The sequence below is a fragment of the Onychostoma macrolepis genome, chromosome 01, assembly GCF_012432095.1.
Source record: "Onychostoma macrolepis isolate SWU-2019 chromosome 01, ASM1243209v1, whole genome shotgun sequence".
Classification (NCBI taxonomy): Eukaryota; Metazoa; Chordata; class Actinopteri; order Cypriniformes; family Cyprinidae; genus Onychostoma; species Onychostoma macrolepis.
Window position 1 is genome coordinate 6964607 of NC_081155.1, and position 27375 is coordinate 6991981.

The 27375-nt window shown below is 37.6% G+C and overlaps 1 protein-coding gene across 3 annotated transcripts in view; it reads right to left on the reverse strand.

Annotated features, from left to right (window-relative positions):
* The window catches only part of LOC131536619 (NXPE family member 3-like), a 40692-nt gene extending 23812 nt beyond the window's left edge, over window positions 1-16880 (reverse strand). For all 3 annotated transcript variants that reach the window (XM_058769650.1, XM_058769644.1, XM_058769657.1), the window contains exons 1-6: window positions 16347-16880; window positions 16196-16257; window positions 8055-8408; window positions 5809-6224; window positions 5650-5720; window positions 1518-1721 (exon numbers count right to left, since the gene is read on the reverse strand). In XM_058769650.1, coding sequence (XP_058625633.1) covers window positions 1518-1721; window positions 5650-5720; window positions 5809-6224; window positions 8055-8408; window positions 16196-16257; window positions 16347-16380 — 1141 coding nt within the window. In that variant the 5' untranslated portion in view covers window positions 16381-16880. The remainder of the gene's footprint in view (window positions 1-1517; window positions 1722-5649; window positions 5721-5808; window positions 6225-8054; window positions 8409-16195; window positions 16258-16346) is intronic.
* Between the last annotated feature and the right edge of the window lie 10495 nt (window positions 16881-27375).

Sequence of the window (27375 nt, forward strand, 5' to 3'; positions counted from 1 at the left end):
TATCGACCTATAATGTAAGAGTCTCACTTCTTCATCTAAGAAAAACTCAAAGTGCTCAGCATTGGATGGGCTTGAAACTACAGGGAAAATTATTATTATTATTATTATTTTTTTAAATTTTAGTCAAATTTAAAAAATGTCCCAACATTTATGGAATTCGGGTTGTACACCCACATAAATTTCTCAAATCCACTCTGTTTTTTTTTTTGTGTGTGTGATCCATGTTCAAGTGTGACAAAATTGGGGAAAAAAAAGTTTTTTCGACATTCCATTCATTCCTATGGTCGGGTAAAAAATAACCTGCGAGGGAAGGATTTGTAATTTTCTTAAGTATACTGACATAAATCCTTAAATTCACTCTTTTTTTTTCTCTCTCTCTCTCTCTTGTGTGTGTTCTAAATTCTAAAGTCTTGTGCCACTCAGATGAACACTCAATTAAAAAATAAAATGGTCAAAATGACCCGAGGGAAGGATGAAGGTTAATATTTATAATTTTGTGTGTATATTTCCTGATAAGTTTGAATAGTAAGTGAAGCAAATGTATGTTGTATTAATTGTGGTATGCGTTGATTTACAAGTTTGCACGTGTTAACATGAGTTCATGTGATTACACGAATATTGTTTATTGAGAATACAGCAGATATGTTGTTCTAAATATTTTGTGCTTGGTATAATGTGTTAAAATGTCATTTTTAATACAAATGCTGAATCTCGAGAGAGTTCAAGAGTGAGAGTAATGCATGTTAACCATCAGTGCTGCAACTAAAAACTATGAATTCATATTTTTTTCAGAATAAAGTCCACCCTAAATGTGCAAGCACCCTTTGTGAATTCATTATTGCACGCTGGGAAGTGTTAAAATTGCATTAGATACAAAATATTAAACCAAGTAGCGTCTGCAAACAAGATCTACATGAGCTTTTTTCAGAACCAACTTCACCTTTATATGCCATTTTCATAACAACATTTTGCAATTTTGCCTTAAAAGTTCAGCAGTTTTGGGTATTTTTATATTCATACATCTTTGTGTTAAAGGATTGATTTACTCCAGAATTAAAATTTCCTGAGAATTTACTCACCCCAATGTTATCCAATATGTTCATGTCTTTCTTTCTTCAGTCGAAAAGAAATTAAGGTTTGAGGAAAAATTCCAAGATTTTTCTCCATATAGTGGACTTCCATTGGGATCAATGTGCAGTTGCAAATTGCAGTTTTAATGCAGCTTCAGCTGAGGAATAAGGGTCTTATCTAGCAAAATAATTGGTCATTTTCTCATGCATTACATAGTCACGTTGGAAAGGTCACACGTTACGTAGGCAGAAGTACCGACCCAGTGTTTTGACGTTGGAGGAGAAAATGAGATGAGTAAATTATCAGGAAATTTTAATTCAGGAGTGAACTAATCCTTTAAGTGGTCATATACTTTGCAGGGCCTCTGTATGTCAGTACCTTGTTTAATTTATAATATACATGCTATGAAGTCTTAAATTGAATATTGAAAACTGAGTCACACTTGCCTGGCACATTTCTTTCTAAGTACTCAAACCACTGCCTTGTGGTGGAGTCTCCCATCAAATAGACAATCTTGTTTTTAAGACAGTATCCCATTTGAGCAGGACTGAACTGTCGAGTGTTGCATACAAAAGACTTCCAGACATCTTTCAAATAAAATCCCGCAGGAACTGGTGTTGTCATGCCAGACCTGCATTTCTCCATTGTGCCTTAAACAAAGAAACATTCAAAAAAGTCAGACTGTTGTAGCTATATGAATTCTTTTGAAACTACATTTGATTTCAGATGATATCTGTCCTCTGATATGTGGTCCATGTATGTTTTGACCATGACTTTTTGGAAAACAAAATAAAGAAACACTTACAGAAATGTAACATGACATATTGCCCTACTGTATACGAAGAATGATACTGCCATATATGTTATCTATAAGGCCACCTGTAATTTTCACATATATAAATCATCTGGGTAGATGAAGATATAAATGTACTGTATAACATACATACCCATAGTATAATTGTCAACCATATATAATGATTTTTTTATATGATATTATATGCAGCAACCATGTCAACAATATATTTTTTGTTTACATATGCAACATGCATACAAAAATCTGTATGTTAATGTGTGCGTATGTTTATGCCATTATGCTTCGAGCGACCCGAGTTTGAGTCCCGACTTGAGGATATATAACATATTTCTATGGCAAAGATATATGTCATTATATAAAATGTTTCTTATTTGTAATTGGTTTCATATATGTTTTTACTTCATGTGACATTTTAGTTTATTTCAAACCATCATTGTGTTTATTATGGCTTAAAGGGGTCATGAACTGAGAAATCAAAAATCTCTTGATCTTTTGGCATATAAGAGGTCATTGTATTCAAAAAACATTCTGTAAGTTTCAGAACTCAAAACTTTCTCGTTAGTCTAAAATGGCTTATATCGAAGCCAATCTGCCAAAATGACAGGTTGTGGAATGTGCCTCTATTGGTGCTTTTCCATTCCATTGTACGGCATGGTGCTGTTCGGTGCGGCTCACTTTTGGGGGGTTTTCCACTGGGTACGGTACCTGGTACTTTTTTTTTTTTTTTAGTACCACCTCAGCTAAGTTAGCCGCACCGTTACCAAAATGTGTCAAGGAAACCGTACCATTCCCTGTTCGATGGGAGAGAATTGTCACTACCTGTGTTATTGAGCTGTGCCGAGTCGTTCCACGCAGTGGAAAAGTGCCATATGATGTAATACTGTAGCTAAACACTGCCACCGCAGATGTTCAATGTTCAATTTATTTATAAAGCACATTTAATACAATTTTAGTTATAAAGTACATTTAATACAATTTTAGTTGACCAAAGTGCTGTACATAAAACATAAACCTAAACATAAACATCTAAAAAAATTGACAAATCTAAGCGCTGCATTTAGTATTGCATAGGCTAAGTACATAAGTACAACAAACAAATAACCTTAAAACAACCGGATCATCTAACAGTTAAAACAAAGTTTTTAACAAAGATTTAAATTCAGACACTGTAGAAGCAGTTTTAATAGAGGCAGAGCGTTCCCTAAATAAGATGTGTATGTCCACAACGTGTGCTTCTACAATGTGGCCTGTTTAACCCCGCCCACTGATTCAAACGCATAGTGTAAATAACGAGAGAGGCAAATGCAGGTCTATGCAGAAACCAAACGATAAAGACTCGCCAATATATAACATCTGGTTGTCTTCGGAAAGTTGTGGAAAAACATAGTCTGTGCATGGATGAACTTTTAATGAAGATCAGTAAGAACTTGGTCCTTTGTTCTTTTACCACAGATTCGTTGAGAAGGGTATAACTGCAGCCTGGAGATCTCCAAATGAGGGCGGGAACTCCAAAACGGGGTGGGAGCTCCCAAATAGGGCGTGGCTTCCTCCCATTGACAGACAGGCACATGACACGCATGTGCAATTTTTTTTCTCCCAATCAACTTCAGCGCAAACTCCGCCTCACAGCTGATTCTAAAGATTTCATTGGTTGTGCCACTCACAGTGTTAATTTAATTTCCTACACTATGCTACAAAAAATGCTAACTCCTAAACCTACCCCACACTTTACTCAAACCTTACCCAGTGAAACTGGCTGCATGGCGGGATTGGCGCTGAAAAGAAAGATGCAGTTCAGGAGATAAGCAGTTAATATGATTATGCGATATGAGATCTGAGCCGAGCCGTTCATAACTCCCCAACCGGACCTCACCGGACAATGGCACCTTTTTAGTTACACCCAGCTTCACTACCCGGGATGCCCCCGTTGCTTAAAACCAAGTGATAGAGTAAAATCTTTCCCCTGCGCTGCACTGAGACTGCTCGCGGGAGAGCTTGTGAGTGATTCTCGTTTATATCATTAAGCAGAGGTTCAAACTCGGGTCCGAACACCACTGGCCACGAGCTTTGGGCTCTGCTCTCGTGGAGAATATTGATTTATATATCATATTTTATTTTAGATAAAACTAGAAACAATGTTTAATTTATAAAGTGTTATTTTGAAATGTAAGTCAATAACAATTGGCTGAAGCCAGAGCCAATGGTGAAAGTCTTTGTGCAAAGAGACCCCGCCCCATTTTGGAGGTTCTGCCCACTTTTGGAATTAACGCCCCATTTTGGAGATCTCCGGTCTGCAGTTATATCCACTTGGATTCGTTTAAAAAACGAAGCACAATTCGACACAGGATTTTCAGACTGGAACTAAAAGAGAATGCTGTGCCTATTGGATTCGACAGTAATGTCGCAACACACAAGTGTGAGTAACTTTTTTTTTTATTAATGTGGTCACTATTGCTTTGTCTGTTATTACCTATCATTTGATATGCACTGAGTATTTAGGCGTCCATGCATCTGTGAAGGACGTAGATAGTCAAATATACACAACTGTTAGCCAATTATAGCAATGGGCGTTTACTTACGAATCTACATTCTGCCACCCATATTCAAACAGAGTGTTCTGATGAGGGGGTCGAAACCAGGACGGAAAATTACTTTTTAATGATATTTTTTGAAAAAAATCTTGACAACATTATAAGTGGACCTCAGAGAATAGTACAAAATAATAACAAAAGGCAGTTCATGACCCCTTTAAATATTTAATTTGCTGAAACGCCATATGTGCGACAATTTAAATGTGTAAACAATGACAAATATTAATGCCATAAACCAATTTGCAAACAATAAACAAAAAGAGGAATTCAAGCCTAATTATGGTTTGCCATTGGAAAAAAAAAAAGAGCTATCCCAGTCAACACGTGAGATCATGCAGTGATCACGGTGACATCACACCGTCCTCATACGGTGTGAGTAATATGTGAGCTCATTGTGAATTCAAAATGTTGGGGTTGGGGGTAGATGTCTTATTTTAGACATCTACAAAAGCGCTTATTGAGAATTAACAGAGATTTTGATGATAATGATTTATTGTTTTGTATGACGTTACCATCATGGTGAGTAGTGTTTGCTTTAGTTGGGCTCTTGACCCTTGACTTTATCACATTGTATTTTTTTTTGGTTGCTATTGTTTTTGAAGTTACCCTTGTTATGGCAAAGAAAACCAGAAAGAGACTGCAACCAGGTGATATTGATTTATTAATGATGATAACAGCGCAACCATCACCTATATTCAGTATGCAGTCTTTGTGAGAAGTTATTAATCTAAAGTTTTTAATTATAATAGCTCTGTGATTATACAGTATAGGACCCAGCGTGTCATACTTGTTAATGAAGAATTTTAAAAGCATGATAAAAGACAAACATTTTGAAATACTGTGTCATTTAAACACAAAGAGAGAGATCAAGATTCGGTGTATGAATCTCAACAATGGTGACAATCAAAAGCTTCATGCTGAAATGCATGCTGGGTATAGTCTCTGTGCAGTGAGTGCACTTTAACCTCACATTAGTATGAGCACACAGAGTGAGGGTGCTGAGAGGTTACACTTTTAGCTCACTGTTACTTCACATTGTGACCTCATCACGAGTATCCTGTGAGCTCATGGTGACATCACTGTGAGATCAAATTGTTGACTGGGATTATTTCTTTTTTTTTTTTTCAAACAGGAAATGAGATGGTCAAAATGTTCAGAGACCATTAAACGTACCAATGGATGCAGTATTGGGAAGGACATTTATGATGTTTTTGTCTCCGCTAATAGCAATATTTGTTAAGTTCCTGTGGAGAAAAAAAAAAAACAGACACATGTTGCACACTTTTGTTTGTTTGTTATACAATTATTTTAGAATTTATTTTGAGTCATTACTTTGTAAAAAGCTGCTGCTCAAAATGATTTAATGGGCTTTCCAAATGTCCGTATGAGTGATGAACCAGTTTGTCACAGGAAAGTTCCTTCGGTCTCTCACACTGCCACACCGTCCCTGTTCTTATATCCTTATACTCACAGCAGCAGTCGCCTTTCCTCCAACTTCCATCTGCACCCCACTTAAGATTACATTCTACTACTTCACTGATCCTGGTTTTATTGAGTCCTGGCCCTTCAAAGTAGCCATTATAGTGGCTGCGTGGGAATGAAGAGTCTCTGTATTTTTTAAGAATCTGCACAACCTCACTGGAGTGCTCAAGACGTACAGAAACTTGTGCCTGACCCTCCCAGGGCAGAAGAAGCGCAACAGAGTAAGTCCCGTTACGATGATCCACAACTTCCCCGTACACACTCGCCTTCAAGAAGAATGGAAAAGAACAACTGTAATGCAGAAAACTAATTTCTGTCAGGACTGCTATCGTCAAAGATGACTGACAATTAGCATACAGTTTGGATTGGCGGTATGGTTCTGTTCTGGGCAAAAACTCCCTCCGCAACCATGCAGCCTAGCATGGATAAGAGCAGGGAGAGCAGCAATAAACCCCAGGGTAAACAGAACAGATCATTGAATTTTAATGATATCTGCAATACATTTATCTAATGTAACATTTTAGAACTTAGTCTGATTCAAATGAGATTCAGAAGGCCGAATCCTCACTGACAAGAGGAGTCGGGGATGGAGGTGGGTAATTAGCTATTGAGCAATGTGGAGCTGGTGATAAAACTGATGGACCTTATATATGAATGCTGTGATGGGTGTTGCATCCCTATAGGTAGATGTGGATCAGCTGAGAGACAGCTGATGCAAGCTTGACTAACATGATCTGCCAAAACTGACACTGACGCTAGATGTCTGGCTGATGTGTATAGTCCAGGGGTCAGAAAGTAAAAGTCATGCCATATATTTATTCCACCCATGAACTCAGCAGCTGATTTCACCAGAGGAGGAACCAAATCATTCCTTTCAAGTCGCAAGCAAGTCTTAAGTCAAAGTTCTCAAAGAGTTAAAGTTAATGAGATAATTAAGTGACTAATTAAATTATAATTGTGCATTAGTGATGAACACCTGCTGTTATTGAGAATTAAAGAGGATCAGATATTGATGTTTTATTGGTTAAAATGATGCCACCATCACGGAGAGCAGTGTCTGCTTTAGATGGACTTTTGAATCCTGTGTTAGAGCTTACTCTATAGCAATGCATGTGCTGTTGTAAAGAAGAGTGCCCTACAGTCAACAGCTGTTAGCTGTTTTTATATGAGATGGATGGTTACAGCCAAAATAACTTTGTTCTCGTTCTATTTAGACACACACATACATCAAGAACCAGCATATGAATTTCAACAATGGTGACAATCAGCAAAATGTTTTGTGCTGCAATGCGTGCTGGGTAACAACATAGTAAAAACTCCCATCATGCACTGCAGTATAAATAGTGTCACCACTGTTGAGAATCATATGATAAGTGTTCATGTCTAAAAGCTTGAGCTAATACAGTTCTTTTTTCCAATGTTTAAGCATTATAGTGTTTAATAGGACTTGTTTCGCAGTTCTGTAATAGTTTGGTTTGTTGACAGACAGTCAGCTGAGACACCTCCATGATGTTCATGCAAATGATTGAAAAGCAAAAAGTGTAAACTCATCTGCTTTTAAATCAGCATTGCACAAATGTTTGCTGTGAAACAATATCGCAATTGTTTAAAAGCAAATTATATTGAATTATTAAAAAGGGTCAAGAGCCCAACTAAAGCAAGCACTGATCTCCATGATGGTGGCATCATTTTAACCAATAAAACATCAACATCTGATCCTCTGTAATTCTCAGTAACAGCAGGTGTTCATCACTAATGCACAATCATCATTTAATTAGACTTAATTATCTCATTAACGTTAACGTTATTAACGTTGCTTTTGACTTGAAAGGAATGACTTGGTTCCTCCTCTGGTGAAATCAGCTGCTGAGTTCATGGGTGGAATAAACACATGGCAGGACTTTTACTTTCTGACCCCTGGACTATCCACCTCTGATATATGTTGGCAAATACATTTTTCAAGCTTTTAAACCTAAACATAATGTGTAATATTTTGCTAATACATCAACAATTAATGCAAGTGAAACACTATATTTATTTTTTAAATACGAAAAAAAAAATGTATTTTTAAAATAATATATTATAATATAACATACCTTTAACTCTAGATTGAAAAGTTTTGCTTTGAAAAAATCTCCTCCATATCTTTTCAGATTCTTGTTGTGGTCTCTGGCTGTGATAGTAACATAGATGTTTTCTCCCACTTTGTAACTCTCTTTGAGTCCCACAATAGAGAAAGTTGAGTGGACTGGACTCGTGCTCTGATCCAGACGAGTGATTTCTTGATCTGGAATAGGCCAGTCAATAGCCTTCTGTAGTCTTTCCCACTCCTCATCACTGATTCCCATGTCAAACGCGGATATTATGGATGAACTGTTATTTTGAACTGGTTTAGGTCTGGTGGGCTGAAATAGTTTGATGTGGTTCCCATCATGCAATGCCCATAGAGCCTGAGAGAGGACGAAGATATTATTCACCAGGGACGTGCAGAGAGTTCCTCAGGAGCAGGGGCTCAAATGTAAAAAGGGGCAATATGAAGGGAATAAAATCAACCTGGTCTCATAAAAATACGTACCTTTTGCGCACTTTTTGTGCGACACCGTTTTATGTACCTTCATGCTCATTTCGCCGCGGTTTCAAATAGAAATGTCCATTGAGTAGCGTTAAAACACAGGTTCAACATGCGAACCCTGGCACGTTTTTATTACGTAGATATTGATACGTATTGCTGTTTTTTTTATTACGTTGCTTCAGATACGTATTGTGGCGGTTCAGAATTCAAATATCCGGGGACTGTCGCTAAAGGTTAATGCTCTATCATGTTGGAAATATGCCCTACACCAAATCCAGCCCTAAACCTACCCGATAGTGTTAACAAATGCAAAACTGATATAAAAACGTATTCGCTGATGCAACTGTGCCATCTGAACTTCCTTTTACGCAGATTTTAACTGCTTTGTCGAACCGTAGTTACACGGGATTCGAAGCGGTGCTTTTCGTCTCCTAAGTCCGTCTCCGTATTCCGTGAGCTACCGAACAAACTTGTCACCTATGAAAACCCATAGATATGAAGCTGGATGTGTGCGATGCTAATGTTCAAAAGCATCAGTTTTCAAATATCCCAGCATATTAATATTTTTTTGAAGTCATAGCATTATATTCTTCAAGTAATTGTGCGAAAATTACGCTTTATTAATCGCAACTCTGTAAATTTGTGTGAAACTGCAGTGATATGTACTTATTGGTACGTATTTCATGTCACGCTAAAAAGTGCACCGAGGTCCGTAAATGCCATGAGACCAGGTCGAATAAAATTATAGGTCAAAAGTTTGGATACATTGCTATTTTATATTTTTGCAAGAAGTCATTTATAGTTATCAAGCCTACATTTATTTGATCAAAATGTTAATATACTTTATTCATTTACTTTATTTACTTAATGCATTTTATGCAATACTGTTTAAAATTATTAGCAATGTTGGAAACCTGTGATACTTTTTTTTCAGGATTCTTTGATTAATAAAAAGTTAAATAAGAACAGCATTTATTTAAAATATAACTTTTGTAACCATATACACAACCATTCAAAAGCTTGAGGTCAGTACTTTTTTTTTTTTCATCGTTTTTATTCATCAAGGATTTGTTAAATTGATAGAAACCGTGATAGAGATGCTTTCTAACAATATCAATCTTTACTATTTTGAATAAATGCTGTTCTTTTTCATTTTTATTTATCAGTGAACCCCAAAAAAGTATCACCGGTTCCAATAAATAAATAAAAATAAATCGGCACAACTGTTTCCAAAATTGATAATAAATCAGCATATTAGAATGATTTCTGAAGGACATTGAAGAATGGAGTAATGATGCTGAAAATTCAGATTTGAATCACAGAAATAAGTGATATTTTATTAAAATAGTATAAGTATATTTAAAAAAAAATAAAAAATTATATTAAATTGTAATAATATTTCACAATATTAGGCTACAGGTTTTTTTTTTTCTGGATTTTTGATCAAATAAATGCAGGCTTGATGACCATAAGACACATTCATAATGCTGCATAAATATCACCATTCGTAATTTGATTTATAAATAAAAATAACCACTCCACTTCACATTATTGTCAAATGAAATGTGAACTTCTTGTGCCAGATCATGCTTGGCTGGTGTATTATAGGCTACATGACAAACGGGCATTATTGAATTATGTAATAGCCTATTCTAAAATATATAATTATGGATTTTTAATTAAATCGACACACTAGCTTTGTTTTTTTTTCCTTCCGTTGACCCATAGGCACTCACTGAAAGAACCATATATGGCTCGAGAATCGGTTTCTGAACAGACTGGAATATCAGCCAGTCGAGCAAAACACACAAAACCCATAGCTACGCCTCAGATTGACAGATATGTAAAAGATAAACAGGAATTTTCCGACTTGAGCGATTAGTTACTGTTTTGTACAAATTGTCATGTTAATTAGAATTCAAATGCATTTTGTTTTAGTGACCACAGTATCATTGCTATTTGTCCGAGAGGGGCACTTTTGAATAATTTTGAAAAAGGGCAGGGGCTCGAGCCCCCAAATGCTTGTCAAACGTGCCATCCACTTCCCAACTACTAATTATGAGATTACTTAAAGCTGAATTTGTACCTTTTCCAGTGTTAAAATACATTTACCGCACCTGTAAGCTGGGATATAGTGATTTCAGCATTGTGCTTTTCCATTCTTCAAGTTTCCTTTGGCTGCATTCATCACTCTAACATGCTTGTAGAGCTCCTGGGTTTCAACCTTATTTTCTTCATGCATGGCTAGGCTATGTATTCCCCACGCATGAAGAAAATAAGGTCGACTGATGAATGCAGCCAAAGAAAACATGAAGAATTGGAAAAGCACATTGCTGGATAAGAAAGTGGAAAATAACACGGGTAAGACAAATAAAACTGTTAACTGTAAAACTGTTTAGTAAGGCAATTTACTTTAGGAAAATTATTATTTTAGTTATTGCACTTAACCCTAAAACAGGCAACGTGTACCACAAGATACATACTCTTTAGTCTCTTGTAGGAGGCACGAGGAAGAATTTTTCATCCAATACTGTTATCATTATCATAGTTGAGGTTGTTTGGACTATGGGGGTCACATCACTTGGTTCAAATTTTATGTGCTCGTTTTGTCAGTTTGACCTAAAGCCAACATGTCCACCCATGGGGCTGGGCATTCAAAAAATGTAAAAAGTAGGCATACATTAATCTTTTTTCAGCAAAAAAAATGCAATACAACTATTAGTATTAATTGTGAACATTGTCTTGATGTTGAAAAAGAAAATTGAGTCGTCATGTTGTTCATGTTTTTTTTTTATCGCATTTTGAAATATGCCCCCAATTCTATTTATTCTAATAGTCCCCTTTCTATTTATCTTGAGTTTAAAAATTGTGCAATGTAAAATGCATTTGCATGTAAAATGGATAATATTACATTTAGTTGATTACATATTTGCATTTTTAACAAGATTTTTCTCTTGCAGGGTTTCACACAGCTTATTTTATGGTAGAACAGGGGTGTCCAACCCTGCTCCTATAGGGCCACCATCCTGCAGTGTTTCGATTCAACCCTGATCAAACACATCTGAAAAATCTGACAAAAGTCTTCAGGATTACATAAATTATATTTTGTTACATAAATTACATTATATGATTGTTTAGGGATGGCACTAAACTGTGCAGGACAGTGGACCTCAAGGAATTGCCCACGCCTGAGGATAAAGATGAGACAGTTAAAAAATTTAAAAATACAAAAAATGTCTATGCCTCAATTTTAGGACACTTAGACATGTCATACCTGCAGCATATTTTAAATAATCCATATTTGTTTGCATTAAATAAATCATAGAATTATTGATGACTCGGGCTGTTTTTTATACCCTAAACAGGCAACGTGACCTGGAAGATACAACCCATAAAATCCAAAATATATCAAATATTACAAAAAGTCCAGATGATATAAAAAGTGACATGAAATGATTTTTTGCTGATCGTTTTCCACTCTTGCCTGTTTCAGGGTTAAGACTGGTAAAGCATGTGCAGCTCAAATAACAACAACAACAACAAAAAAAAAGTGTAATATAATAGCCACATTGGGAAATACAAGCAAGTGACAATCAAATGCACAATCAAACGCATGACTTCACTTTAGGGTACGTGCATGTATTCATGGCAGTGCTCAGCTGCATAGTGACAGTTAACAGTCCTCCCGGTGATTTACTCTGACACGGCCTTGAGTTTTCGCTTTCGTATTTTTACTTTTAGATTTGTAGACATTAGCTACCGTAACCACTGTGTATCTCGTAATGTTTACATTTTATGAAAAGTTTACCTTTTTAAACGTTTGCTGAAGTTGTCCGTCATGTACAGCTGCTGACCACTATATGAACACTTTCGAAGCTAACGTTAGCATGTAAAGCTTAAATGATTAAAAGTATCTATATCGACAGATATTGAACTTAAGTATTGAATTTCCATATGGTAAAAATACACACTGAGACACGGCAGAAAGCCCGTTTGGGACAGCCTATCTTCATATGTGCACTAATCTTTGGAGCGCTTGGTCTAAATCCAAATTGTCAACAGTCTTTTCAATTTTTTATTTTTTATTTTTCAATGGACAAACAATACTCTTAGACATATAAAATCATAACACTGCTAAATGTCTTCCTTTTTTTTTTTTGGTTAGAAGACAATGGGAAAAATTGCCAACGGACTAATGACAGCTGACAAATGTGCATGCGCACACGGAAGGAGCACCGCAACTTTACAATTGTACGCAATTATTTCTGTTTCCACTGTCAGAAGTTGTGAATGGTACCAAAATAGCGAACTGTACTTTTTTGGTACCCTTCCGTTGGGGTACCTAGCACAGCAAAGGGTACCAAAAGGGTGGAGCTAAACTCACTGCAGAAGTTGATTGGTTGAAGGGGATAAAGCTTCTCCTTCACTCGTTCCGCTCTGCTGTCCGTGTTTGGCATATTTACATCAGAGTGCGCAAACACAAGAAAATATAACAGTGTATTTTATGATTTTATATTTTCACAGACAATAGCCATTTCTCAATATACGTTCTTGTCTGTTCTTGTGGACTTGTGAAACGTCATTGCCCAAAAACCCACATAATTTTCAAAATATTACTGTTATCGTGTCATGAAATGTATAAAGATAGCGCCTATTTGGAAATTTGCTATACCGATTTTGGAGCTCCAGGCTAGAGCAGCCTTACGCACGGCTAGGCCTTCCGACATTTGCCGCTGGCTCTGATGTCTCTGTAGTGATTAACCATGAGATACAATTCGTTTTGGGTATATTTAACAGGCATTCGTAGTCTCATGAATCTATGATTTGTTCCTGGTCATTGTTTTGGCTGAGCACAAAAGTTATGTTTAACTTTAAATATTTATTTTGAATTTTACCGTAGTACAGCGTTGACTTTGTAGCATATGTTTGACTGAGTTGTTTGCTTTTGTCTTTATTCCCTCTTATATAAGCCTCTTATACTTTGTACTTATACTTTTATAATGGCTATTATTGTTTATTAAAACTGACATTTAACAAAAAGAGGCAGAGTTGTGCTTATTGTCGCGCTTTATTGTCGATCGTTGCTTTCCAGCATACACCACGCCTTTCAAGTTAGCGTACTGTTGGCAGTGGAAACGCAAGCCTGATCAGGGTGTTCCGTCCTGAAACGTACTGTACCGTACTGTACTGACCCGTACCGCTCGGTGGAAACGAGCCATTAAAGGACGTTCCGAGTCATTTAGGGGACAGAGGTCACAGAGGTTCACAAAGGTAATTTAGGGGGCATTCTTTTTTGTTAGCTGGGATGTAGGCATAGCGTAAGCTCCAGTGAAAAAAATGCTAGTCTCACAAGAAACAACGTTTGGTTTTTCTTTGCTAAAAGAAACTTTGCTTTATTTGCTCCTGTAAACAGTCAGACATTTTTCATTACAAATCCTCATTTTCCAAATCAGTGTTTTGTTTTGCTCTCTCTTCTGCGCTTCCGCGTTCGTCATCTTTCATCGGAGCTTATGCTACACTGACGTCCTACGTCATCCGTCGGGAATGGCGTTCTACTGTGAATGCGTGTACAACAGTTAGGTAAGAGAAGCTAAAGATTACTGTTTGTAAAAAGTGTAAATATGGATTTTTTTTTTTTTTACAAAAATGCATTGATTCACTACAGGAGGCCTTTATTCACCAATCCAATAACAGCCATTCACTGCAATTATACATCTTGGAAGAGGCAGGATGTTTTTAAAAATTACTCTGATTGGATTCATCTGAAAGAAGAAAGTCATATACATCTCTAGATGCCTTGAGAGTGAGAAGAAATCATGGGTTAATTTTCATTTTTGGGTGAACTATCCCTTTAAGTCCCTTTACTGTTACTGCTCTCATAAAACACATTTACTTGTCTTACATGTATAATTTTAAACCCACTGTACTACATTCCATAATCATTTGTAAGGGTAGTCTTGTCAATACGCATTTGACCTAGTTGTAGCTTTTCCGCCAGAGCGGTTCCAGCTTACTTTCGGTTTCATTCTCTGCCTGCCATATGAGTGGTAGGTTTAGGGTGGAGCAAAACTCCCCCATGGGGTAAAACTATCTTGTGGTTATTTTGGGAAAAACAGTAAAGTCAATATTACATAATTTTCAGAAGTAAGAAAGTGTTTGTTGTTTTGTTGAACATCACAGTTATATATGATATGAGAACAGTTGGGCCTGTAGATAGGGAGTAGGTGTTATTTAATAAAAATATAATTATATTTTCAGAATTACATTTTTTTTTTTTTTCGCAAACATGGGGTAAATCGCCCCCAGCCAGGTGGGGTAAAACGCCCCCATGGGGCAATGGGCAATTACTGTAGTTATTCTGTTCTGAGCATCAAATACTTTTGTTTTTCCATCAAATATATTCTAACTAGTTAGTTGAATCAAAATATATGGACTTTATATTTAAAATTACCTCAAGCTAGCATCAGGTAGCAAACCAGTTAGCATCAGCTTTTTTTTTTTTTTTTCAAATAGGCTATTATAATTTTGTAATCCATAATTATTGATTATATTCTTTTTTTATTATTATTATTTTAAGCTAAAACTGCATGTACTCTGATTTTGCTGTAAATGTTTCAAGCAAATTGCTTTGTTTGACTGGGGGGCATTATACCCCACCCATGGGGGCTTTTTGCGTTTTCCCCCACTCTACCCTAAATGTGCGTGCATGAATGTAAGTTCATTTATCTTTATTTATCTGTCATATTGTAATAATGTTACCGCTGCATGTCTAATTGTTGTCATCGGTCCATACTGTAGTTCAGTTCATGTGGAGAAGTGATGTGCGTGTAATTTGCATGAATATGTTTAACGCCATTTCTCATGTTGTATTTAACATTAACACATAAAAAGATGTATACTGAGGTAAATGTTTGTTTACTGTTTACAAACGGATTCTGATATATCTTTTTTGTTTATTTCAGACTAAACCACATTTTACCACCTCTGTTCCTAATGAATGTACAATGCTTGATAATGTAATGTAAAGTGACACATCCTGAAGATAAACAACTGAACAATCATCTGTCTCCTGTCACACTTCTTGCTGGAGTTCTGTAGTGGACTAGCATTCCCCCTAACTTCAGAAAACAGATTCCTTTACACCCGCGTTTAATGTCTAACAAGAAACAAATTAGGCAAAGTATTTAGTCAAAATCATTACGCTGTCCCCCGGGCGAAGCCTGTGTGTTAAACAGAAATAATCGCGTGATTTTCTAATATTTAGCCTACAAATTATGATCCAACTGTGCAATGTAATTAAGAGCTGAGAAAAACAAACAAACAAAACATCTCAAATGTTTCAAAAAGTGCATGCGTATATCAAACATACAACTTCATTGATTCCTGCTAAAGCCTATTTTACTTTAAAACCACAATTACAGCTGTTAAACAAATTACTACACATTCAAATTGTGCATTTGTTTGCTTATGATGCTTAAATTCAGATTTATAAATTCAATTGGAATTTAAGAATACATTTCTCAGTTCAAATTGAGTTGAATGCCACACAGTCTTAACTTGTAAGGCAGAAATGAAGCTCTTATTTGATTATTTTAGGCAGAAATAAAATGCTTATTTATTTGATCATTATTTTAACATCTGCTTTAAAATGTCTCACAAACTTACCAAACAAAACAATGTCCAAAGAGCACAAGCCTGTAGTAATGCATAGGGTCTTAACCTGCAGACTGATAATGCATGGAAATGATCAACTTCGAAATCCTTCAAAACATGAAACGATTTTGAAATGTAATAATGTCCATAAACTCATGATTACCTGGTGCTTTTGATTTCTTAGATGGCGTGACCATGTCTGTTGTTCTCCTATTTTATGTCAGCTTGTGAGTGAAGAACATGTCCATACCGCTCTGAAAACGACGTTCCCACATGACATGCAGTTGAACAAACACAGCTGTCCTCAGTAATAGCACTTTAGCTTTAGCTTTGTTTCATTTCTACTTTAGATGAATGTAGATTATAGATGTTCTTGATCACAGAGCTAAAATTCAGCAGTTGTCTGTTAAAAAAAAGCAGGAACACAATAACAGGAGTGTCAACATATTTACTCTTTTATTGCCAGGGAAATATAGCACAGAGAACCATGACAAAATGTATGGTGGAATGTGGTTCCAGGGAAGGGCTAGTACTGTGAACTTATACGCAAGCTGTCAATGGGGCGTGTACTTTTTCAAAAGACATACCTTTGTACCTTATTTTCCCGTAAAGAGTGCATTTTAGTTTCTTAAATGTGCATATTAGTACCTAAAGTGTAAATATTAATACCTAAATGCTACATATCTTATGGAACACTATGTTCAATGATACATGAATTTAAATATATATATATGTGTGTGTGTGTGTGTGTGTGTGTGTGTGTGTGGTTGGGAACCACTGAGGAAATAGTGAATGAGGGTATATACCACTGTTTAAGCCTAAATTCAATATTGAAGTATTAAATCAAATAAAATTTCCATTAATTTCCCAGTCAACAATTTGATCTCACAGTGATCTCACCATGATCTCACAGGATACTCGTGATGAGATCACAATGTGAGGTAACAGTGAGCTAAAAGTGTAACCCTCACTGTGTGCTCATACTAATGTGAGGTCAAAGTGCACTCAATGCACAGAGACTAGGTACCCAGCATGCATTGCAGCATGAAGCTTTTGATTGTCACCATTGTTGAGATTCATACACTGATTCTTGATGTCTCTATTTGTGTTTAAATGACACAGTAGTTCAAAATGTTTGTGTTTTATCATACTTTTAAAATCCTTCATAAACGATTATGACACTGCTGGGTCCTATATTGTATAACCACAGAGCTATTATTAAAAACTTTAAATTAATAACTTTTCACGAAGACTGCATACTGAATCTAGGTGATGGTTGCACTGTTATCATCAGTAGCAAACAGAGGTGTCAAGTAACAAAGTACAAATACTTCGTTACCTTACTTAAGTAGAAATTTGGGGTATCTATACTTTACTGGAGTAATTATTTTTCAGCTGACTTTTTACTTCTACTCCTTACATTTTTACGCAATTATCTGTACTTTCTACTCCTTACATTTTAAAAATAGCTTCGTTACTCCTGTTTCATTTCGGCTTTTCATTCCGGCTTGTCATCATTAAAAAAAAAAAAAAAAAAACCTATCCAGATAAATCGCGCCATCCGGATAGAGTGAATTTGATTGTGGTTGGATGAGAAGTATAAACATATACCATTCCGACACCCTATTGGTTTGTACGCGATCCATCGCACCTGCACATGACACAAATCACGTCACACTCCAGCAAGGACATTCAAGAAGAGAACTCGAGCGAAATGTCCCAACCAAGCACCAGCGAGGAGGTTGGTAGCCAGGATGACCAGCCAACCCTTATACATCCTTAGCCGTACCTGGAAGAATTTTTTGAAATGGTTGGATGCAAAAACAACTCCTTTCGAATGCGCTGCAAGCTCTGCGCACCCAAGTACCACAAGCTAATGGCTTTCAAAAACTCGCCGTCTAATTTGAAAAAGCATATTGAGGTAAGCTGAAATTTTGTTATTATCAGTCGATTAGTGACAAATTTGAAATTCGACTTTAGCCAAATGTTATCTGGGCTTATATTATTGTTATATGCAATATTTCTAAGTTAATTGTGCAAAGCTATAGTTTTTGTTATTATCAGTCGATTATTGACAATATTGTAGTGACCTAGTAATGTACTAATAATGGTAAATTTGCAATGTTTGCTATGGCTAGGTACATGCCAAGACATGCCATGGTTTGCTTGATAGCAGTAGGCTATGATTCAACGTTGCAAACTCGTTTGGTGGGCTCTATGTGAGATTTGAAATTCCACTTTAACCAAATGTTATCTGAACTTATATTATTACTATATGCAATATTTGTAAGTTAATTGTGCAAAGCTGTAGGCTACTGCTGGTTGATAAAGCATGTACTAAGGATAGTCATGATCCTGTCTGTGTATGAGAATGCGCGCCTGTGTGGGGCAGGCCCTATGGGTCCTTGTAAAGAGGTAATAGGCCCAACTACCAACTATCAGCCAAATGCTGTTTAAAATGAATTTAATGCTACTTTTCAGTCATGCCAGCAGCTGCTTGTGGTCCTAAAACAGCTTTAAGTGGCAATATTCTGGTCTGCTCAACATAATTGACCTTCATTCATGAACTTCAAGCATGACATTAATACAGCGGAAGTCCTAGATAGTCTGAGCTTGTGGTTTGAGAGAAATGATATGAATCTCAATATGTGCCTGTGCATTCATTTTCTCCACAGAAGAAACACCCCACTCGTCTAGAGAGGTACGCGCAACTTACTTCAGCAGCCCTCAAAAGGAAGTCATCCACTGAAGGTTCTTTGGCCCCACCCTCCAAACAAACCAAGCTGTGGGAGACTCGAAGTGTGTCCCAGGCAAGTGTGGATAAAGTAGTCCTCCAATTCGTTTTCCAAGGCTTGCACCCACCACACATTGTTCAGCAACAGGGCTTCATTAATCTTGTGCAACATCTTCAGCCAAATACAAATGTCATGACACGCAATACTGTTGTAAACAAAGTCACAAAGGCCTCTGTTGAAATGAAAAGAAAACTGAAAGCTGCGCTTAGTGAAATTGATTTCATAGCAACAACAACAGACTGCTGGACGGCACACCGTCGCGGTTTCATTGGTGTCACTGCGCACTGGTTTAACCCCCAGACCATGCAGAGATCCTGTGCTGCCCTGGCATGCAAGCAACTTAAAGGGTCCCATACCTTTTCTGCCCTGGCTGGTGCCCTAAATGATATTCACACAGAATTCAATATAAGAGAGAAGATCGTTCGCACTACAACTGACAATGGATCAAACTTCCTGAAAGCCTTCAGAGTTTATGGGCAGACTGACGAGAACAACAACCCTGAACCTGTAGGAGAGGGTGATGGAGAAGAGGATGATGGTGGCCAAAATGATGATTATGATGAAGAAGAGGAAAGCGTTGAGGGTGTTGAATTTGTTGATGCCGGAACCCTGTTGGACGAAGATGACTACTTGGAATACCAGCTACCCAAGCACCATCGCTGCGCCTGCCACCTCCTCAATTTAGTGTCCACAGTTGATGCTTCAAAAGCAGAGGTCAACTCATTGTACAAGCGCGTGTCAAGGTCCACATTTGCCAAATGCTCTAGCCTGTGGAACAAAAGTTCAAGATCAACCACTGCATCTGAAGTAATTGAAGACCACTGTAAACTCCAACTTGTAAGGCCTGTTGCTACAAGGTGGAATTCACTCTTCTCAGCCGTAGAAAGAATAGTGAGAATAACAAGAGAACAAGGCGAAGGAGCCTTTGCAGCTGTCTGCAGTGAACTAGACACGCCTAAGTAAGTGCTTGTTTTTCTGCCTTTCAGTTAACGAAGTGATTAACAATAGATTAAGTCATAGTTTTATACTTAAAACTGAATAATGTAGAACACACGTATACACTATGCCAATATACAGTCCCCATATTTACTCTGGATGTGATTTTGTAGCAACACAACTAAAAGTCTCAGATGAAAATATTTTTCCTTTTTAATTATCAGTTCCTCCAGTTGAAGGTGCTACATCACGTAGGCTAAATGTTCAATGTTGTGTTTTTCTTTTCTTCTTTGTACAGGTTTACTCCAGTGGAACTTGCATTTCTTGCAGAATATGCGAAGACAATGAGCCCAGTTGCAAAGGCACTGGATGTTCTTCAGGGAGAAACCAGTGTGCAGATGGGATGGTTGGTCCCCACCATAACTCTACTAAGGACCAAGCTCCAGCACCTTCACGTCGCCTCCAAGTTCTGTGAACCTTTGATTGCCGCACTTCTTTCAGGCCTTGAAAAACGCTTTGGCGAGATGCTTGCAGATCCAGAGCTGATAGCCGCAGCCATTCTAGTTCCCAAATTTAAGACCTGCTGGACAAGTGACGAAAATATCCTCAAACTTGGTAAGTGTCTCACTTCTCAACTTCCCCTTAATACGTGTAATTTCTATGGAGACAGTGAAATGAGTTTGTCTATTGGATAGTGTGTGTATGTGTTTGTGTCATTAAATGTCATTTCAATTACAATACTGTCATATGGTCTAAATTGTCCTGATTTTTGTTTTTTTATTCCACAGGCCTTGACTATATCAGAAGCCACTTGGACTGTCAGGCCGAGAATCACATCAGTGAGGGCTCCCAATCATCTGAGGAAGAGGACTTATTTTCCTCCTTGAAGAAGACCGGCCCTCTTGAAACAACCCAGCAGTTGGATGCGTACCTGGGGTGCCCAGGAGACACAGTAGAGGTACTGAAGTCCTTCCCAGCTGTGTGCCAGCTATCACTTAAGCTTAATACGGCACTCCCTGCCTCAGCAGCCTGTGAAAGACTGTTTAGTGTTGCAGGGCTGATCTTCAGGCCAAGAAGAGCATGCATTGGCTCAAAGAACTTTGTTCAGCCGCAAAATCAGCTGGTTCTCAAAGCCTATTGGTAACTCTTTGTTGCATGTTCTGTGCTTAACTGATGTAGATCCTGATGTAGATTACCCTGTTGTTGCCATTTGTATTTTTTGATTAATCACTTTTATTGTACATGGACAACCATACAAGGGTAACTGTTACTAAGCCTGCCCTGGGTACACCAATTTTCTTGTCCGTTGCCCTCACAGATTCCTGCAGCTAAGCTTGGATGTACATTTACATTCCAATAAAGGTTATTGATGACATGCCTCTGAAGTTTGACTTTTTGCACCATAACAATACTTATAGGCAACTAGTCATCATATCTTCCGCTCCATGAAACATGTTAATGCTCAGTAGTACACATATATGGTTCTTTAATGTACTTGCATTGTAATAAATGTGTTAATTTTCAATGGGCATATATGCAGCTGAAACAGGTAGCCTAGTGCATCCCCAAATTTTTCAACATTAACATTTTAATATAACATTATAGCCATTATGGCCTTTAGAAAAATGTTTTTTTGAGCAGGTGGGGTAGTGCACAATAGGCCCCTGTGGCGCGGCCTAAGCTTTTGTCCTTAATGGCATTTTTTCCCCTTACGTTACTTTTACTTTTATACTTTAAGTAGTTTTGAAACCAGTACTTTTACACTTTTACTTGAGTAAAAAGCTTGAGTTGATACTTCAACTTCTACAGAAGTCTTTTTAAACCGTAGTATCTATACTTCTACCCAAGTAATGAATGTGAATACTTTTGACACCACTGGTAGCAAACCAATATCACCTGGTTGCAGTCTCTTTTTGGTTTTCTTTGCCATAACAAATGTGCTTTTCAAACACAGTTACAGCAGCCCCAAAAATATAATGTTATAAAGTCAAGGGTCAAGAGCCCAACTAAAGCAAACACTACTCGCCATGATGGTAACGTCAAACAAAACAATAAAACAATCTAAATCTCTGTTAATTCTCAATAAGCGCTTTTGTAGATGTCTAACAGAAATAAGAACCCCACTCATCTTTTTGAGTTCACAATGAGTACACATATTACTCACACTGTGAGGATCACCGAATGAGAATGGTGTGATATCACTGTGATCATCGTGTGATCTCACGTGTCGACTGGGGAGCGTTCCCAAACTCAAATCGTAAATATCAAACATGTTTGATATTTACGACTCTTGATCTGGCTGCCTCTGACGTGATACCCACGATAGCCAATGAGAGCGAGCAAGCGTCACTTACCGGATGTTGCATGCCTCTATAGCTGAAAATTGGCAGCCACAAAAATGCCACAAAAGCAGAATGCGTCGCCCATATTCTTTTTTTTATACTTTGTTTTTCACTGTGAAGCAGAATGTACACCAGGAGAGCCAGCTGACAATGTAAATTGTCTCATTTGATCTTGAGATCTCGTGTCACTGTGAAATCGTCCCTACAGTCATCAAGTGTGTGGTCTCGTGGTCTGGTCGAACAGTCTAGTGTGCACGTTCAGAGGATTATAAGGCAAAAAAATCGGTTGAAACTGTCTTCATCTCTGTGGTCTCCCATGTTTTAAAATCGGTTAAGATTTTTTAAATTGTCTAGTGTGCAGCCAGTTTAAGACGACGGATGGTGTACTGGGGTATTTCCTCCCAGATCAGGACCAGGGCATCACTGAGCTCCTGGACAGTCTGAGGTGCAACCTGGCGGCGTCGGATGGACCGAAACAATGTCCTAGAGGTATTCTAATATTGGATTTAGGTCAGGCGAGCGTGGGGGCCATTCAATGGTATCAATTCCTTCATCCTCCAGGAACTGCCTGCATACTTTCGCTACATGAGGCCAGGCATTGTCGTGCACCAGGAGGAACCCAGGACCGACTGCACCAGCGTATAGTCTGACAGTGGGTCCAAGGATTTCATTCCGATACCTAATGGCAGTCAGGGTGCCATTGTCTAGCCTGTAGAGGTCTGTGCGTCCCTCCATGGATATGCTTCCCCAGACCATCACTGACCCATCATCAAACCGGTCATGCTAAATGATGTAATAGGCAGCATAATGTTCTCCACGGCTTCTCCAGACCCTTTCACGTCTGTCACATGTGCTCAGGGTGAACCTGCTCTTATCTGTGAAAAGCACAGGGCACCAGTGGCAGAACTGCCAATTCTGGTGTTCAATGGCAAATGTCAATCGAGCTCCACGATGCCGGGCAGTGAGCACAGGGCCCACTAGAGGACGTTGGGCCCTCAGGCAGTCTGTTTCTGATTGTTTGGTCAGAGACATTCACACCAGTGGCATGCTGGAGGTCATTTTGTAGGTCTCTGGCAGTGCTCAATATGTTCCTCCATGCACAAAGGAGCAGATACCAGTCCTGCTGATGGGTTAAGGACCTTCTACAGCCCTGTCCAGCTCTCCTAGAGAATGTGCCTGTCTCCTGGAATATCCTCCACGCTCTTGAGACTGCTGGGAGACACAGCGAACCTTCTGGCAATGGCACGTATTGATGTGTTATCCTAGAGTAGGACTGCCTGTGCAACCTCTGTAGGGTCCAGGTATTGCCTCATGCTACCAGTAGTGACACTGACTGATTATGTACACAACCTCCCTATAATGATAAAAATACACCCAGTGTTTTTTTTTTTTTTGTTGTTTTTTTTAAATATTGATAAATTATGACCCCTTTCTAAAATCAAGCTGTTCTCAGATTCTTGGCTGTGTGATGTCACACAGGCCAAGGCCCCTCTCACAATTGTCGACTGATGCTGGTGTTTTACCTTAGACCCTTTCGACGCTGGAGCAGGAGTAGACAAGAATGTCACCTAAACGATTGAGGTGTTCTGCTGTTGGATGTAATAATGACATAGCAGTTGTCATTTACTCCCGACATCTGGGGTTTGGGAAGGGCTTGTCATGTGGCACACAGAAGCCATGATAGCACTGATATAGGCTAATTTTTTATTTCTTTTTCCAATCAGGAAATGTCTCAAATATGTGTAGGTAAATGTGTTTTGCACCTTTATAGATTGTTATTTGAGCTACAATGGGTGATGGGTAAAGTACACTAATAGTGTAATCTATTAACTACATATAAAAACACGTCTTTTTACTTAAGTACCAGATATGGGTGTCATGCCGTAAAATATTTTTAATATGACTGACTTTGTATTTAATGTGAATTTAATAACAATATTGTAAGTTACTAATTATAACACTTTCATTTTACAGAGAGCAAAGAACATTTACATTATCAAAAAATATTTTCATTCAGTCTAGCCAGAGTTCTGGCTCTCTCAAAAACTCCCATTAAAATCACTGAAGCTGTTTACACTGAAATTATTATCTTACTTACATTCGTACGCACATCTGCACTTTGTTGTTTCTGATGAAAGATTTCGCCAGAGAATTCAGTCAGCGAGTGAGTGAATAAAACATGATGACTCATCTGAACGCCTCTGACTGGCCATTGCATTCATAAGCTCAACAGAATAATGTGTGATTGGGAAATGCGTCTGGCTCAGCGCCAGTCAGCGAACGAAGGTTTGAATTTAGCAGCTGGTGATGTGCTGCACTGAACGATCTAATCACTCCGGTGTGATTGTATCAAATATAAAAAATATAATTTGGCTATTTTTTGTCTTTTGGAAGTGGCATTCAAAATCCACTTGGCTCAGAAATCTGAGAATGGGCATGACGCCTCTGAATAATTCTTGATCCAGCTTCACCTCCAGCGGAAGTTAGTATACGTTTTTTTTTAATGAATTTTGCAAATTGAAATTTTCATGTTGAATGCAGCTAAAGTTTAAAGTCTCTCAAAGAACTGCACATCACCCCATGGAAGAGAAGGGCGGGGTGAGCGGAGCTCATTAGCATTTAAAGGGAAATGCACCATAACGGCTTGCTGTGAACAGAGCTGTTTTTGATGGGTTAAACAGGTGTTGTTTTACACTGCCACTGAGAAATTTTAAACAAAGTATGTTATAGACTTCTCATTAAGACCCTAAACAACCATATCAACTTATGGAAAATGGGTATAAGATGATCCCTTTAGCACCAAAGCAGCTGAAACTGATTAAGAACCCCCTTTGCTTCTTAACTGACCAGATCAATATCCCAGGAGTTTAATTGACTTGATGCTATACTCTAAATACAAAGGGTTCCTTTATTTATTTTTTAAGCAGTATATATTGCAATTGAATTAAAATTGATCTTAAGCCTATCTTAAATAGCAGTGAACATGCTTAGGTTGTTCCAAAATAACACATTTAAGATGAACTTAAAAGACATGTACAATTAATATATAATAAATGCATCGATATTAGTACTGAAGTGTATTTCTTTTTTTACCTGGGTGGTGACCCAACACATTATTTATTAAACAAAAGTGAAACAAGATTGTGAAATAATTATGTTCATTAATATGATCATGAACTGCAAAGGCACAAAACATGACAGACTAAACAGGTTTGGTTTCTACAACTTTGGTTTCCAAAAGTAAAAAAAAAAAAAAAAGCAAAACTTCATGCAAAGTTCTTGATATGACAGAACAGGTCGAACAACACTTTGAACACATCGCTTCAGGACAAACTGTTTTTTTTTTTTTTTTTGGCTCTGAAAAGGACATTTTCTTTACAGGTATGTATTTAAAGAATGTTTATCATGTCTGTGAAGATAGCAGAAATCTTCAGAAGAGCCTGTTGACTGAAATGTCTGTCTCATGCTGCTTTAGTTTACCTGTTTAAATCAGCTAATGCAACACTATGTCTCGGTCATGTTAGTTTGTTTTTATTAGTTTCTTGGATTCTTTTGTTCTATTTTCCTGCTTGTTGTTAGTTGTCATCGTTTCAGATTATTACTTTATTTAGTTCAGTTGTGTTTTTTAATAATCCTTTTCTGTACCTGTACTTAAGTTCCTCAGTTCCTGTTGGGTCTTGTCAATATTAAGATATGTTGTGAGCAGTTCTCTCTGTGTGCAATATTCAACTGTGGATTTATTAAACTGACTTTACCTTTATAGTCGTGTTTGTGTATATCTTGCAACACAGTGCTTGACACAACTCCTTAAAATTTTGTAACAACCTGTAAAAAACAACTGGAGCGTGACAACAGGGATAAGATCCAATTGCAAGCTTTATTGTACAGATCGTGGTCAAGATAGGCAGGGTCGAACACCAGCAAACAACAATATCCAGGGCAAGGCAAAAGAGTAATCCAAAACATAGGCGGTGGTGGAGGCAGGCAGCAAACAATTATAAAACAAGGAAACGGTCCAAAGTCTAAAACACAGGCAAGGCAAAAACAAGACAAAGAAAACACTCAGCAGTGTCCAATAACTGTTGAAAAAGACTTCGTAAAGACCTTCTTCTATTTTTCCGGCAGTTAATACGCTGCTGGGCATATTACTGCCCTCCACAGGTCAACGTTTGAACTAAATTCTTATGTATAGTCCTGTATTATGCATGAACTGAAGAACTGCCTCAGAGATCAGTTTATGCTTGTCACTATGACCAAACAAAGAAATGACAGAAAACACTTCAACTCCAAGTTCTGCCAATTTATCAAAAAGTTTTTCTTTCTACATTATACTTCCTACATTCCAAGAAAACATGCCCTACTATTTCCATATTCCCATGCAAGGATCCACCCGCTATTCCAAACAACGGAATCCAGCGGCCTGGTCGAAGGTTTAATGCATGGTCGGTCTTTTACTTGCACCTCTGAATTTAGTTTCAATTTTAGTCTAGCTCCGTGCTTGATCTGACTCCAGTTTCAAGTGATTCAATTTAGGCTGTACTTCTAATTAAAAACTGATCACCGATATCGATTGTATATTAATTTAGATATTTGATAATTCTGGAAATCCCATACTTTCAATTATTCGTTCATTAGCGACCTAGTGTCGCTTAGCAATTCACTGGCCAACTGTGAACGCACGGCACAAACTCGCCAGTTGATCTTACTCAGAGGATACAGGGGTGACTATAATACCTTTAAATAGGCTGCACCCTGCTAGCTCATAATAAAAAGTGTACGTTTTCTATAATCACGAAAACTGTAACTTGTTAAGTCAGTGACAGACAGAAATCAGAAGATCCCTAATGACGAGCCCCCGCTTCATTCATTGGTACTTAAGTATGATCTGTCCTGGACGCAGACTTGTGTAAACACTAGACTACAACTCTAATCTACTGGAAAAAAATGATTTCAGAAGAGATCAGAATAAGTCAAATATAACAATTTATTATTGGTCAGGTAAAGTTGTATCACGCCTAGGGTTGTAACGGTATGACATTTTCACGGTATGATAATCGTCTCAGAAAATATCACGGTATCACAGTATATATTAAACAATAATTCTTATCAGTAACAATGA